At 38.1% G+C, this 16,984-nt stretch overlaps 1 protein-coding gene across 11 annotated transcripts; it reads left to right on the top strand.

Moving 5' to 3' along the window:
• The first annotated feature begins 4,879 nt into the window (after positions 1–4,879).
• On the top strand, positions 4,880–16,984 carry LOC125766169 (short-chain dehydrogenase/reductase family 16C member 6). 11 transcript variants are annotated; one of them, XM_049431879.1, is made up of 9 exons: positions 4,880–4,898; positions 8,016–8,459; positions 11,208–11,361; positions 13,558–13,682; positions 14,303–14,413; positions 15,415–15,540; positions 15,634–15,755; positions 16,037–16,153; positions 16,216–16,984. In XM_049431879.1, exons 2-9 carry the CDS (start codon positions 8,325–8,327, stop codon positions 16,418–16,420), a joined length of 1,095 nt encoding a protein of 364 aa, XP_049287836.1. In that variant the 5' UTR covers positions 4,880–4,898; positions 8,016–8,324; the 3' UTR covers positions 16,421–16,984. The 11 variants fall into 11 exon arrangements, with proteins under 11 accessions (XP_049287836.1, XP_049287832.1, XP_049287834.1 ...); XM_049431875.1 differs by lacking the exon at positions 4,880–4,898 and adding an exon at positions 5,258–5,368; XM_049431877.1 differs by lacking the exon at positions 4,880–4,898 and adding an exon at positions 5,267–5,285.

Raw genomic sequence — 16,984 nt, 5'->3', positions numbered from 1 at the left:
TATTTTTAAACTTAATTTATAGTTGTTGCTTTAGTAATTCTCTGCTTTTAATGATGTTGGATTGGAAAATATTTCATAAACCTAGTTCAAACAACATTTCGAATGTGGATTTTTTTGTTTTTTTGTTTCAGGGGAATACAAAATACTCCCACATTCATTTTTTAATTTCCTGTTATTTCTTTTGTTATATTTATGAAGGTTTTAAATTTATTTTCATATTTGGGCACATATAAATTTGAGTTTAAGAGATTCAATTTATTTACACTCGCCTCATTTATCTCACGTTTTCAAATGCATATTTTTCAGGACCTCATTATCTTGTAATTTTGTATCGGCTAGATCTTTCTCTCTCTTCTTAGTTTAACGACCTCTAAGGTCATGCCAGCAATTTCTGGCTTACTAGACTTTACTAATAAACTAAACTAATGTCATTTGTTATTATTCAGTAACGTCCAATACACATGATCGATACGCTTTAAAAATACGTATGGTCCGTGAGATACAGCGTATCTGATACAAGAGATTTCGCAAATATTCGGCAATTTAACGAAATTTAAAAAAAAATAAAAAAAGAATGTTAATGAGTTTTGCTTGATTGTTTCTTTCAAAAAGCCACGTGAACAGCGAAATGAATTAAGAGCAACTAACTAAAGGCGATATATTTAAATACAAACGATATTGCACTTAAATTCCACGAAAATTCCACGTGGGATAGCACTCTATTAACTAAAGCGCAAAAATTGAACAATACCTATATAATTTTCAATAACAAACACAAAACATATAGAAACCCGGTGTGCAGAGAGCGAGAGAAACGGACCAAAAAATGGTGGGAGAAATGGTCCGAAGCGCCATGTAAAAAATGGTCCGAAGGAAGACATGGTCGGACCATTTCCTATGTGCTAGCATAGGGCAAAAAAGAGAAACGGACCATTCCTAGCATTCCATTGCAGAGTGCGCTCTCCGTATTTCTGTCGTTGTGTGCGTGTAGGTTCAAGCAGTGATCTTCGGTTCCACGTACGAATGATGCCGAAGAGAATGACGAAAACACGATCCTTCGCTGCACATAGGAATACAGTGCATACGATACGGGCAAAACCCACAAGAAGAAGAAGAAGACACAATCCTTCACTGCATGTACGAATGGGGTGAGCGAACGGCGAACGACGCCAGCAAGAAGCACAAAAGGAAGACAAAAACACGCGCGTACAGGATATTTGACATCATTTTTCACCAAATCAAATGCGAAAACTAATTTGCGGCTTGTTGATCGTACGGCACAAGATCAACCAGAACAATAATCACTATTTCACACACAACACACAACACCAACTGTATTCATCGGCGTGTAAAAAAGCGAAGAAATTTCCACAACATGTACCGAAAGTTTTTTTCCTCACTTCAATTCAATGCGCTTGCCGAAGCAAGCACGGAGTGAAGGGAAAAAACTAACACCACACGTTAATGGCTTGAAAAGACATACAAATTCTAATTAAATCGCAACACTTGTTTAAATACTGCACTGCACAAAGCTAAAGCGCACATTTCCAATCCTCCGCGCAGCATACACGCACAGATTCAAAATTTTCTAAGTCCCACAACACGTCCGCCCTGGACTTAGCGCACAGCAAACTGAGCCTTTCACTATGTGGGTTTTACGCTAGAGGAAAGAGGCAGGATGAACAGTTCAGGACGAGATGCAAATAATTCTACCTTGAGCAAACTCTGTCGGTTTACACATACAATCAAAGAACCCTTCTATTTACACAGATCCGCTCTCAAAATAGTCAAGTTTTGGAGAGAAAAACCGTAGCGACCAACTTTGTCCTAAACTTTTTCCGAAACTACACGTCAACGGACCAAAATGGTCCGTTCGTCTCGCTCTCTGCGCACCGGGAATTGATTATTTCATCAATGAAACGCACGATTTGAGGATGGGCCACTCACGAGTGCCCTAGCGATACAAATTGACGCAGGCATGTCAAACTCATTAAGACCAATAATCCATTTACATCAGAAATGAGCAACCTTTTAGAGCTTCGGGCCACATTTAAAATCAAAAACTGGTTGGCGGGCCACATTGCAGTGTGCATTAATATAATCATTATTGTAGTAAAGCTGCTTTTATCCGGACTTTTTCGGACTAGATGCATTGTTGTATTTTTGAAAAGTGAATTAGGATTAAAAATCTTTTTTTTAGTTTTGAGTGTTGTATTAACCGGAAAATTTGCACTTTTAATTCTTAATAACATTTGATATAAAATTAACAAGCGCGGGCCCCAGTTTGCTCATGCCTGATTTACATGGTTTTCAATATTCTAGCGCACAACGTAGGCCTAAAATCCCTAAAATCTTACCAATTCCTAATCAATTTTTTGCTATAACTCTATTCCGCTTGGCACATTATATGTATGCTCATTTTATATAGCTCAATAGCATACTTACACAATTAAAGGAATTGTTTCAATGTTTTTCAATTGTAAAGTCATTTAAGGTAAACTATGATTACTCTTGGGAAAACTCTAAATGTAAACCAATTTCTCTTCGCGTTTTTTGGGATGAAAATAAAGAAAACTTTGATCGCCGTCTACGTAAAACAATAGTAAAAATGCCAAAAATAATTTACAATTACAACATTCTTTTGTCCCTTTCCGTAAATATCTCCCACCCCCTCCAAAACCACTTGAAGAGGAAGATTCTATCACCATAATGAGAGGGAAAACCCGTCTGGATACATAATGGCATTCCTACAGAACCCCTTTTATCGGCCTATTTCTTTCCCTTCTTTCGTTTATAATTTAAAAGAGAAATTGTTAGACGTCGAAATTTCTACGCCTCAGTTGTATTCTGCTCGCGAAAGTATTAACAAATCAGTGTTTCCAGGTGAAGGTTCCAGTGAATATTACGCCCAATGGTACAGATCCGTGGTAACATACATATTGTGAAGAAAATAAGTTCCAACTGTGCGTTTATTTCAGCATCGCCATATGATCATACTTGCTACCAGCATTATGCTGCTCCTAATTGTGCCCTGCACCAATGGACTTCCTTTGTGGGATTTTTTTACCGGTGTGGACACTACCGAAGATAGTGCAGGCATCGATACAACCACAATGGAACTAATCGAACCGCGGCAGAGTGATTCAAAACCCTTACTACGGTATGACACTATGATGCCAATACTACAAGTCATTCTAACACCGATTGGTCGTATGGTTTGGCCACGTGTTGAACAATGGGTTTCCGGTCTGTTCGGTGCGTATCTGGATAGTGCAAACAGAGCGATTGATACCATCTCACAGTATGCAACAGAGAACATTTCCTTCCAGACAGGGTAAGGATAACAAAGCTAACAGGAATATCTTGTGTCTAACAAATTGGTTTCTTTAACATTTGCAGTGATGTGTACTACACAAAAAGCGACATGATCGATGGACATGGACAACAGTCTCTAATTATTACCCTACCATCAGGAAGAACCATCACAGTGCTAACTTTCAAAACCAAAAATAAATTCAATATATTTGACGAGTTTCCACAACTGTCTGAAACACAAAATGAGGTGCGGGAATTGAATTGATGAAAGGCAATTTCCGGGAAAGTGAAAAACTTAGTTTAAGCTTAAATTGTATTATTTATGGTCTCTTTTCCAAAATATTTATTTTGCAAGTGTACAAACAAATACAAAAATAAATGAAATTAAAGAATGTAAGATGTTATTGTGGATATTATTTTTAAATGTGTTAGCAACTGTATACTGGGTAAGCCTTGAAAATATCACATTGTGTAAATAATTATTCTAAAAATCTTGCTTCTTTAGTAATTTAAATTAAATGAGCTTGTTAAACCTAGAAAAGTTTCATTATGATTTAAACCTCTCTAAAATCTGGTCATCAATAAAGTTCGACATTTACACTTACGACTAGTAAATGGAGAGCTAGACCTTAGGCCATTCTAGTTTTAATCAACAAACAAAGTGTTGGTTTCAAAAATTTTCAAATAACTTTTTACATTTAAATTAACCCTAATTATAGTTCGAGTTTTACCAGCTAACGTCGACCTCATCGTTATGTTAAATTCATATAATATTAAATAATTTTGTTATTTCATTTTGTAACGTATAATTCCTTCAAACAGTATATAAACGCTCGTCATATAGATCTACCGGTGCTTGAAGAGTAATGGGTTACGATTATAAAGGTGTTTGGAAAAAACTCACGTACCCGAGGGAGCTTCGCGTGCGGTAAGAAAGAAGGTTACCGCATTTGGCAACTGCAATTATGATTCGTAATGATTAGTCGAGCAATTTAGATGTATCTTCACGTCGCTTGTTTTGGCCGCTCCTCGTTTGAATACAGCCGCACCGTCGCCGTCGTGTGAGCATTTGAAGACGTCTCACGAACACCAGACCACACATATCCACTCGCATCCATATACCTGGTGGCATCGTACCGAAGTTATAATGAAATTGACCTCCTTTCCCTAATGGTAATTCTCGTGCAGGTGCGTTTTCTGCATGTGCCTGTGCGGTCATATCGGTGTGTTCGTAAGAAAGCCATGTGCGATCAGCAGCGATCGGTCCGGTTGGTATGGTTTGAGAGATTACTTGAGCAAAGAGTGGAATTTGAATGACGAGTGACCACAGCCCCGAAGCCTTGGAGAAGGTTATGTACACATGGACCCCTGGTTGTAATGAAAGGCTTTGTACTTATAGCCGCAATGTGCCATCAGCGGCTAAAGCAACGGAGTGATTGCAGTTCTCCATAGCTTTTTTTTTATTATCGTTGTCTTGGTTTTACCACTATCACGCTTGTTTGCGGTACGCGTGGATGCGGGAGTTGTCAATGTCGCTCTGTACCGCAGATCAATGTCATTAGAATTTTGTGACCAAAACCGGGGTAATTGGTTTCAACTAATCGATATAAAAAAAAGTTATTACTATTAAACTGGGTGTACTTTCAACGGTTAACGGTTACCTTCCGCTTCGAATTCAGGTGTTCAGGGCTAACAACTGTAATAACCCAGTGCGAAAGCAACGGGTAACGGTGCGTTCAATGTGTAAAAATGTGCCATCAAGGGTGTACGACTGACAGAACTGATCCTTTTCGCTGAACAATGCCGCAAACATGCGCACTACGATTCGGACAGTCAAACGGAGAGTTTGTGTGTGTTTTGATATTCACCACAGTTGTTTTGTGATGACACGCTAACGGTACTAGACCGGCATCGTTCGCACTGTCGCTAAACGAAATAATCAAACACCTTAAACTGCAGCTCGTGAGAAAGTGATTACTTTCGCTTTCAATTCTTACATTTTGTGATATTCAGCTGTGCTATCGAGATCATCGGTGTAGCTCGTCGCTTATCGGTAGGTGACGGTAAGGGGACCTGAGATTATCCAAGACCCGAAATACAATGTACCGGTAGGGTAGAAGAGTGTTATCCCGGGAGGTGAACGCTTCACAAAGAATTCGATAAATATTGACATTAAGAAAAAAATCCTTAATTTTACGGCCGGACATTGCGTAAACATTGGTGAATGCAAAACGATAGCGTACGGTGGCGTAAAGTGAAGACAGAAAGAATTTGTGTATACACTGGACTGTTGAACATTGGCTTCTGATTTGTAGTATGGTCGCATCCGGGAGAATCCACGCCAATGCTCATACAAAGTTTTACAAAGCGACGATAGAATTAAACATTGTGGTCGTCTTTGCGATGTGTGAAATCATGTGGTGGGCCAAAGCGTGGTATGTAAATAAAGCCGAACAACATAGCACAAGTTGCACATCCCTTCCTGCAAGACGGTCAGTTTTCAAACACCGTACCTACGAAACACCTTCATTCCATAACCGAATAAACGCTGAAGCAATGCAGTGTTGGTTCTTATCTTACGGAGGTACATTGTACTGCGACGCCTTATGCAACAACATGGCAAGTGTGTAGTATTAGGTCATAATGAAATTAGTATCACTGTGTTCCTGTAGCCAACAGAGATGTATTTATTTGTGAATTTATTATTTTGCTGCAACAGTTATACATTGTCTATGCAAAATTTTCATGTGAAGAAAAAACTCATTTAGTTGGTTTCTAAGAAGAAATTAATAATATTTAGAAAAGCATATCCATACAAAAGCTATTTGTTTTGATTGTATTGATTATAATAAGCATAGTTGAACTTTTTTTTAATAAGTTTGCATAAAGAAACCATTGATTAAAATGTTTTCCTTTTCCTAAAAAGCCTTTAACCATTAAAATTTATCAAAAGAAGCAATACATTAATTGTATAACTTAAAAAAAACTGAATGTCAATCCTAACTTTGTGAGTGCACCATCTATTCATTTACAAATACCTTTACACTTCCATAAATAAAGAAAAACATGAAATGTGTTCCAGCCAGCATAATTTCATCTCGGTGGAAAGAACTGCAAAAAGAATGAGAAACCCCATTGTTGACAAAGCGAAGATGCAAAGTTGCTTCTTGATGCCCTTGTCAGCACGCGACCGGACAGACGAACGAAATGTCGTGTATGCTCATCGTCAGTCTGGCGCATAAAACAGCATAAAAAGAGGTATGGCACCGTCCGGGGCTGCATAAAATACATTATAATGATATGAGTAACGCGACGAATGAAAAAGCACTCGCATGAAAAACCATCGAAACAGAAAGCGAACACACAGAAAAGCGACAGGGACATACGCCGCAAAACAAGTGGGATAGCCGGATAGTGTTCGGAGTATCGCAGCAACAAGAAACAAACTGCCCGAGTGGAAACGTACGGTTTCATATCCAGGCCTGGTGTGTATCGCTGCGACCAGACACGGAACGGTACGGTCGAACGTCGAAGCGAGCAGGAGCAACAACGCGAAAGACTTCCACTTCAAGTACACGAAGCACGGCAGCGGTAACAGTTATTACAAACTTCAATTACCATCGTCGTCCTCGGGGCCAGATGCTCGGCAGTCAGATGGGGCCAGATAGATGCTTGCCAGCCGTAGTGTAGAGTGGTGGTGCACGTTTGATCGTCCGTTGATCGTTCGCGATCGTGCGTTTGGCAAAGCGAATGTGATAGGTGAGCTTTCGTTGAGGTTGTTGTGTAGTGCTGTTCTAGATGCGTGAACGGTTGCGCGGGTTCGTCGCTTGTGAACTTTTAACGTTTTAATTCCATACGCCGCCATATACGCAACTGTGCAAGCGTTGCGACATACGAGTGTCGTAAGTGTGTTATGTGCTTAAATTATTCATACAGTATTAGTAAAAATTTGATGTAAGAATCTGTTCTCGTTTCAAGATTAAACGCGACTTAGCGAAAAGCTGTTAGCGACCTACTTTGCCTTTTAATGAAAGCAAATAAAAAATTAATGTTTTTCACTAAGCAACTACTCTCGGCAGAAACAACTGCTCTATTGGCGTCATTCGTTACTATCTTTTGGTCCGTATTTGAAGTGAATTGAAAACAGATTCACATGAAAGTGAAACGCACGAAATAAAATGCTTTCATGTGAACGGGATGGCTAACGTCCCCGTTGTTGTTACACTATTAAATACCGCACAGCTGGGAAGAGTGGTTTTGGGGCGGAAATACATAATATACATAGCCGGGCATTGTGTCGTTAACAACTGTAATGCAAAGTTGAAATATTCCACTGCTCTGGGGGAGTAAAAAGGGAAATGAAAAATGAATTAAAGGGGAGTGAGCTGGAATAAAAGGAAGATGTTAGATACTGCTCGATTATAAAACGAGAAAAAAAATATTTCGCACATAAGGATGCATTGTGGTGTGTGCTTTTAACCTTTGATGAGATGTGTATCATAAAGTTTGGCTGTATGTATATATGTGTGTTTTTGTTTTTCACCGTCGTTTTGAATGATCATGTTTGTGGAACGCAAATTGAAAAAAAAACTACTAGACAATAGTGCAATTAATAGCTGCACGGTTACAGCAGTGGTGTAACCCAGTACCGTGCAACGATTTCTGTTACATATATGTAGTTCACACTTCTTCATCTACAGCTCGCCAACAATCCGAGTAGCGCGAGTACGATTCCAGCGATGCATGTGTTGAAGTAGTCGTTAGAGACTCTGCAGTGCATGCAGAAGAGATAACACACGTGAGCTAAGAGAAAGAAGTAAAAGTGATAGAGTGAAATTGTTGGTGCCGGCGGGTGCAGTGCAAAACTGGTTTTTACTTCATTTGCTTCGTTATTAGACGCATACAAGCGCATACAAAGACGGAAGTTTGAAAGTGAAAGAGTGCGGTTTTGCAGAAGCGGGAATTTTGAAAAGAATTTGGCGCGACGATACCTAACTACACTAAACAATATGTTAGCATCCAAAGGAAAACCTTTCTCGTTCGATCAGACCGAGCTTAATCCATCCCGGAATAAGCCATCTATACGACGAACGATGATGGATGTGATAGTGTTCTTACTAGCGTCGTTAGGATACATACTGCAGGTAGGTAGTGAATGAAATGAATTAATTTTAACATTTATCATGTATTACCAACGAATATCTTTTAGAACATAACAACATAACAACAGTAGGGAATTCGTAGCAAGAGAAATTTTTTCGCGATCCAATTATCTTTTTGAACTCACGTCATACGTACATTTCACTAAACGCCATAGTTGCCCCTTGCTGCAAAAGATGTTGGTATATTAATTTTGTTTCAAAATTTTACCAGTATTACAGTGAGAACAATCAGGATTGGTATAAACTTTAACTTTTTTATGCAAAATATTAAATGGAGGATCGATTCAAGATCGCGGTGGATTATTGAAAACAAATCTACAAGAGCATGCTCGTAAATTTCCGTAGTTTTTCTATCATCTTGTGTAATCGTTTAGAAGTGGTTTACATTGCCATTTTTGCTGTACCAATAGTACGTTCGAGAACATAAAGATTCATTCACCTGAAGACCGGTTACAACGGATCAAGCCCCAATGGTGCAGCCAGTTCAGGCATTGCATCGCAGCATTTCCTACAGTTATGCAACCCTTTCAGCTCAGCCCTACCTAACCGATAGAGCGAATGCAATGCAAAAACTCTTCGAACGCGGCTTTTTTCATCGGAGCCGTTGCATTTTACAAACTATTTGAGCTATTGGTGTACAGCAAGACGGTATTGTGCAAACACGGTCTTGCCATACTATGCTTCGGCTAAACATGTTGCTATCACGGCCACAGTAATCGAACAACAGTACGCGGTTATATCTGCCGTACTTGCCGCATAATACCCATGCAACCATGATGGTGTGTGATGAAGTTCATCCAACGGGTTCAGATGAGCAGTAGGTTAAGTCAAAGGGCATTTGACATTTTTTAAACAGGAATATTAAGAACCAAGGTAAAAATACAATTTTAAATTTTGTATCAGAAAAATTGTAAAGAACAACATTGACAGACATTGGGGCATGTGACAGTTTTTGCAACGGCGCCGGTCCAAACGGCAGGATCGGGTTCAAATCCCATCCGGACCGTCCCCAAGTAGCAAAGACTGACTATCCGGCTACGTGGTAAAAATAAGCCTAGTAAGCCAGAAATGGCCGACGTTACCTGTAAGGCTGTTAAAATCCAAGAAGAGAGAGAGAGAGAACATTGACAGACATATAATAAACATTCTAAAGTAGCATAAAGAAAATGGTAGTAAATAAACAATCATTTTAAATCTCCCAGATATTGATATAATGCACGATAATAAGAAAAAAACATTCGTTGCTTTAGAATAATTAAAATATTTTCGCAAGAAACGACACAAAAACCAACGCAATCCATGATCGGATCTCGACTGGTTTGAGCTCCCTTTAGGTAGAACAGACGTTTTCTCGCTAGGTAATTTAACTTACAGATTGTAGTTTTATTTCTAAATAATACGATGTATTAAATATTGAATGAGAATGAAACATAAAATTAAGAAACTTTCTGTTCACTTTCAACCTTTTTAAATGCTCAATTTTTCGTAGAATTGTCTATGTTTGCTCAATAATCTCTACTCACGTAGTAGAATAGTCAGTCCTAGTTGCAGAACCTGCGACCTATGTCGCTAACACCTTTAACACCGTGCCGTAGAGGCAACAACTAATTTATTTAATTAATGTAGTATAATTGAATAAATCGCTTTTTGAACTTTGAGTTAAAACAATTAAATGCACTGTACGATTTAATGTAGCCTGGACATAATTTCTAGCGTCACGAGAGCTCAAAGTATATGGAACTGAATTAAATGGGCTTGACTATGTAACAGGTGGCAATTTTTTCTCACATCCTTCGATGATTGCTAGTCTCGGGCTCGGCAAGCCATCGGTCAGGGTACTAATGATATTATGCGAGATTCATTGCAATCGACGTGTGTATGTGTATAGCGTGTGTTAGGCCGCGTTTGAAATTTGTTTGCATTCAGGTGCCGTGTAACAAAAAAACAACATCTCGAGATAATTTTCAAGAAGTAATTATTAAAACGACTTCTTCCCTCTATAAAATGGGAGAAGTAATCGAGTGGCTGTACGCAATAATGTAAACCTTAACACACCCAGACATTAAGGGGTAGTGACGCGAGTTGCGGAACAGAATGAATAGGCGCATCAGTTCGCATTTGCGTTTAATGCCGGCGATTTAGCAGCAAATGATGCTTCCAGCTCTCGGTGAATATCTGGTCTGGTAGCTTCAAACACCGGGCCAGGTTAAGCTTGCCTATATGGTTGACCTTCAAGTAAATTAACAAATTGTAAAATGGCGTAAGTTTGTTTTGTCTTCGTGAAGCGCTATGCCTTTGATTTCATACACTTGCAATGTTGCAAAGACACAGCCGCTAATATGTGTAGAGTGCCGTAAGGGAGTAATGTAAGGGAGAAATGTTTGACGTAGAAGCTACGTTAAACCAAAATGGAGAAGATTTGGAGGTTATCTCTAGCACGTATGTCAATTTAAACACCACGCAATCGATCGGAGCTGGGACGAGTGTAGTAATTGGAAAGCAAATAATGTCATGACCATGGTCACTGATCAGCAATAAAGCTATGTGCAGCTTTACAGGCGTTTTACTTTCAACCTTTTGTTTGCGTTTCTTCCCGGTGACAATTGACCGTGAATGTCGAGAGGATGGTTGTATTTGTTTTGATAAATTTTCCGTATATTTGCTGTGTGGTAGTGTTCACTTTGTTACGTTTTAAACAACTTTTTTGCATCATTTTTCATATGCTTTCAGGCAATTTACTATCAAATATTCGGCGTACCAAAGAAAGACTTGAACGGAGAGATAGCCTTAGTGACTGGCGGTGGTGGTGGTCTTGGACGATTGCTAGCCCTTCGACTCATAAAGCTTGGCGCCAAGGTTGTGCTGTGGGATATAAATCAGGAAGGTATGTATTCGACAATTAAGATTCAAACAGTCCGAAAGGCATTAGTAAAGACGGCTTAGGTAAGCAGCGGTAGGTCGGTGTCGGTTTTGTGTAAGTATAATGCTATTGCACCACCAATGACGGAATGTCACGAATGAGGCGTTTTTTTTTCACCAAAGAAACGCGAAAGGTACTTTGGCGTCGTCATGAAGCTTCAGAAAATGGTAGACTTCTTGTGTAAGCGTATACCAGCACGCGTAGATGGCTTGTTGCATGGTAAAAAAGGAAATATCAAGATTTTAACGACGTACTTGTTTCCCCAGCCCGGTAGAAGTATGTATATTATTGGCACTATGGGTTAATACATTTGAGTTAGGATAAAATTGAAGATACTTCTATTTGCTGCAGTGCCTTTCCTATGTTTGGACGAACCTGTATGTCCATTGTAGGTTCAATAGTGCACAGGCTTGTTGTTACAAGGGTTGACGATGTGCTTTAGATGAGCATGTGATTTTTTCATCACTATTCCACACGAATGGGATAAACCGTACTTGATACATACATCACATTTGATACATACCCTACCACTAACGCCGAGTGGGTAATGTTGAAATTTGGCATCACGTTTCTAATAGTTCACAAAGCTTTGTCGAAGGTCAAATGATCTTGCTTTGCAACTACAACGCCCAGTGAGTGTGTTAAAGCTTTCAATAACCCATTGAATCGATGACCATACCGATGGCGGCTGCTACACACTTGTACTTCTTGGCTTAATTGAAGGTTAAAAAGTCAGTTGGGGAGTGAGTTGCATCTTGAGATGTGAATGATCGGCCGACATTTAGTTGTGACGAAATCGTGAGGTGTTTATATGAATAATGTTAATTTATTTATTTTCACTACAGATTGTTTTTCAGATTGAATTGAAGATTACGATATTATTCATTGAAGATAGCAATGAAGCAATATATGTGATTATTATCTTTATATAAAATAAATAAAAAAAAGTGATAGAAAAATATAATGCTTCAATTTATATGTACAGCCTTTTTCCGAGTTTTGTGAATTATAAAATGTGTTAATTCATGGAATGCCTTTTTATGTGGAATTAAATCTTTAATCTGTGAATGTTTAAATTTTTCCCAAAAATACGTTTTATTTGATTAGCATAAATATAAGTAAAAAAACGAATTTTACGTGAAATGTGGAAAAACATAGAAACATTATTAATTAACAACTGTAACATAAAAAAAACATTTCACTACCAAAATAACCACATCCAAATTTAAGCAAGTGTTTTTTATGAAAATAAAATTTTCAAGCTGACATTGACGAAACTCGGAGAACATATGATATGCATACTAGTCCCCATGATGTAAATTCACAGCAGACTGCAACATATTCAAGGTCGCCACAAAGCACAGACAGACACGCATTGGCTTTTATGTTTACTCTTACTTTTCCCGTTGTCAACTTTCGTTTTAACAACGTTCGCTTGGGCAGGAGATAAACGATTGGATGCTGCTTCCTTTCACGAATGATCTGCACGAATGCAACCGATGACGTCTGTTGGCAATGATGATGGGCGAGCGAGGAAAATGAAATTACAATAGGGCATATAACTGGTTTTGTGAAGTGCAAAAAACAGCGTACGCAAAAGAAAATACAATCAGAAAACCCGAAAACCAGACCGAGGTCATCAACTCATTGCACGTGGAGGATGCTCAATCATAATATGAAGATTGTATTGCACTGGGTCAAGATCAGCAGGATTGATAAAAAAGATAGCATGTATTCGTGGTAAACCATGGCAATGAATACTGGTTGGATATGTTATAACTTTAGCAAATATTGCACTATATTGGTATGGTATCTGAATCTTCTATGTATCTGAAAATGGTATGTATCTGAATCTTCTGCAATGCAGTTAACTAATAAAAAAAGTCACAGAAAAGTTAAACCTCTATATTTACTTCAGCTAAATAATAATCAGCTTTACTTTATGACTGTAGGGAGGGAATGTCTTTGAACTTTAACTCTATGCTACAACCGACCATTGAAAATTAATATGCAATGCAAAAGAACTTATTTACAGCATGCTTACAGCCTTTACTCCATTTACCAATGACCCTTTGTGTTGTATTGTTGTATTAAGGTCAGTGCATTGGTTCATTGTCGTCAGTAAATGAATGATTTTTTTGTACTTTTGCCTTGCAATAGGGCTAGATGACTCGGTGAAGCTGATCCAATCCTTAGGAGGCCTCTGTAAAGGATACAAAGTGGACATCTCGAACAAGGAAGAGGTGTACAAGTATGCGAAAATGATACAGGAAGACATTGGTGATGTAAGTATGCTTGTTACATGTTACAACGATCGTTTGATTTTTTACCTTAACAGTACATTATCCATTCTTGTATAGAAAGTAGCATTTGTTGCATTTAAGAAAAGTTGTAGATGCTTGATGTTTCTTTATAGCACACAGTGTAATTAGCATGTTCATTCATAACGTCGTCGTCTAACTGGTAGAAACATTCATACACAATGCAAATGTGTCCGCTGTTAGGTGCACAAAAACTACCGAAGGGCATTGTCATTAGAATAACCCTCTACATACGCGAACCCGACAAATAATTGTACCATTAATTACTAGTTTAGTGTTTAATTAAGATGATCAAAATTGCTGACCCCAGGAAGCAGTGGTGGAACCCGCTTCGGGTATAGTTCTGAGTCATTGCATTAAGAGTTGTCGCGTTAGTAACTGCGCGAGAAGTTATAAATCACAATAACAACATCTACATCCTATATACTGCAGATAATCCCTTTTATAGTTTTATTCACACATGTGTGCTAATCTTATGTATAAACAGCCACTAATCTACATTAGAAAATTAAATATTTAGGAAACTAAACACATACCGTCTACGTTAGAACTGTACTAATACGATCACCTACTTCTACTTCCAGGTTACGTTACTATTCAACAATGCAGGTGTCGTATCTGGTCGCGCCCTTCTAGACACTCCGGATCACTTGATAGAACGATCTTTCAGCGTCAACGTACTGGCACATTTCTGGGTAAGCTACTGGATAATCGGTAGGTTTGATAATTTTATTTGGCTGTTGGGTGTTCAAGTAAGCTGCTAAAAGAAATTAGACTGAACAAACATTGTTAAACAAATGCTGTATAGCTTTTAATGGACAGATTTTTCATAACAAACTGAACATTTTCCAATTATCATGCAATTTATGAATTACAGATTAAAATTCTCATTTTTAAGCCCAAGAACGAGTCAAGTCAATTTATGATATTCTTAACGAAAGCGAAATATATTCCAAATAAAAACTTTCAGCAAAGATCTGAAAAGTAGCAGCCGCTTAGTACCAAGTCTAGGTTGCAAGGTAGGCAAGGTAGAAAAATCTTACACTATTTTCTAAATAATTATTTGAGCAGATCAGCAAAATGTGGCCTAGCAATGTTTCATAGATATTTACGGGTTCAAATCTAATATTTTATTCCGGGGCGATTTTTGTTTAAATATCCGCTTCATACGAATTTTGGAAGCAATTTGTAATACATGACACCCTTCTAAACTCGTCACGTGCATAGCGAGGGAATTTTATATTTTTACACATTATTGTCCATGGAACTTGCACATTGAGCTTGGAATGTGTTTTTTTTCATGCAGTTTATCAGACATTCTGTCTCCTACGTTTCTTGGATTAAACGATAGGTCTTAGTTACACTTTTACTTCTTTTAAAGAACGGATACGAATGCAGTGTTAATTTTAATAAAACACTGGAAACTTGTTTGTAGACCCAATATTATTTGCCTAGCTAAAGAGTCACTAAAATAATACGAAGGAAAATGTTGCGTAGATGTTTTGAATTTTAATTAACTCCCAAATAGGTAGACAGACCGGTACGTGATTGCTAGTTAGCTATAACACAAGAAAGAGAATCTTGTGAACTATTAAACATACACGCACAAAAGTGTTCATCGAATGAAATCGAAATCGAAACAACTTATAGACTTTATTTTATTCTACTGGTGTCATTTCCGGTGAACCAACTCTAGACGACAAAGGCATTTCTACCGGCAATGTTGAAAAACGACCATGGACACATTATAACTATCGCTTCTCTGGCTGGCCATGTCGGTATATCGAAACTGGTCGATTATTGTTCCAGTAAGTTTGCTGCGGTAAGTAGCGGAAGTGTTAATGGAAAATTTGATTTATAGCATCACTCAGTTTATCGTTTTTTCATGTATGTTTTACTTGCTGAACGAGTATAGGTTGGCTTTGATGAGGCATTACGGTTGGAACTTGAACATCTTCGAGCCCAAGGTGTTTTTACGACAGTGATTTGCCCATATTTTATACAATCGACTGGAATGTTTGACGATGTAAACTCCAGGTAAGAACTAAATATAGTACTAACACTTAGTTTTGCATGTTCATGCTAAATGATTGTAGTAAATTAATATCTGTTTGTAATTTTATAAGAATGGCTTTCAGAATAATTGCGTTCCAGTATAAAAAGATTCTAATTCAATTATATGATCCAAAGTACAATATTCGACTATTCAATTTTGATTTTTCAATTTGCCATACACAAAGCTATTGGAAATATCCAATAGTCCAAATATTGGACAAATGCATACATTATTTTACATTTTAACATATTCCTGTACGCAGATGGGTCCCTACTCTGGATTCGAATGATGTGGCAGATAAAATCATTGAAGGTGTCCAGAAAAATGAGAAGTACGTCATAATCCCCGGATATTTGCGCCTAATGTTGGCCATCAAATGGTGAGTGTTCGATATAATTATCATTACCAACTCAATGCTATAACAGATTGCCTTCCTTGCAGGGTATTTCCTTGGGGATGCAATTCCGGATTCTTGCGACGTTTGGTACCGGACGCTGCTCCTCAACACAGTATGACACCGGTTAGCAATCCGGAATGCGATACCACAAAAGAGATGGCTAATACGTTTGCCAGTGATAATAATAATACTACGAAGTCATCACCCCTTCTTGTCCACAGACAATGCACTGGCGAGCGTGTGCTATAAACAAATGCAAACTATGCGATTCCTTAGTAAATTAAGGTTGAGCCAACCAGTGTGTGGAGGAAAAACATCATTTTAATGCTCAAACCCGGAGCAATGTATCTGTTAGCCATTGTCAAAATGATTCAATTTAGCTTAAGACGTTACCATAATCTGCTGGATATATCCTGGGTGATTTCGAATAAGGAGTGAGATAAAATAGTGAGACAGAGGAATCGGATTCGATGTTGTGGCATGTTGTGAGAATGCTGATTTAACAAAGGAAATAAATATGGTAAAACTGTATTAATTAATTGGGGAAAACAGTGTGCTGAATAGAGAAGCAAGGTTTGTAAAACTACAAACGGGCATGAGGAATTTCAGTTAAGTACGGGTATGCATCACTACTTGCCCTGTTGTTAATGTTAGCATCGTGATTATCTGCGACTTACTTCAAGCGGTGTGTGAAGCCGATCTGTTCCGATTGAGTAGTACAGCTTCAGAAGTATGTTCTGCTGCATTCGGTTCTGTTGCACTTTATTCCACGATTGTACTACAATGACACAATAAACCATAAATGACAAACAA

This window comes from Anopheles funestus, chromosome 2RL, assembly GCF_943734845.2.
Source record: "Anopheles funestus chromosome 2RL, idAnoFuneDA-416_04, whole genome shotgun sequence".
NCBI classification, from domain to species: Eukaryota; Metazoa; Arthropoda; class Insecta; order Diptera; family Culicidae; genus Anopheles; species Anopheles funestus.
This window is presented reverse-complemented; position numbering and strand designations above follow the sequence as displayed.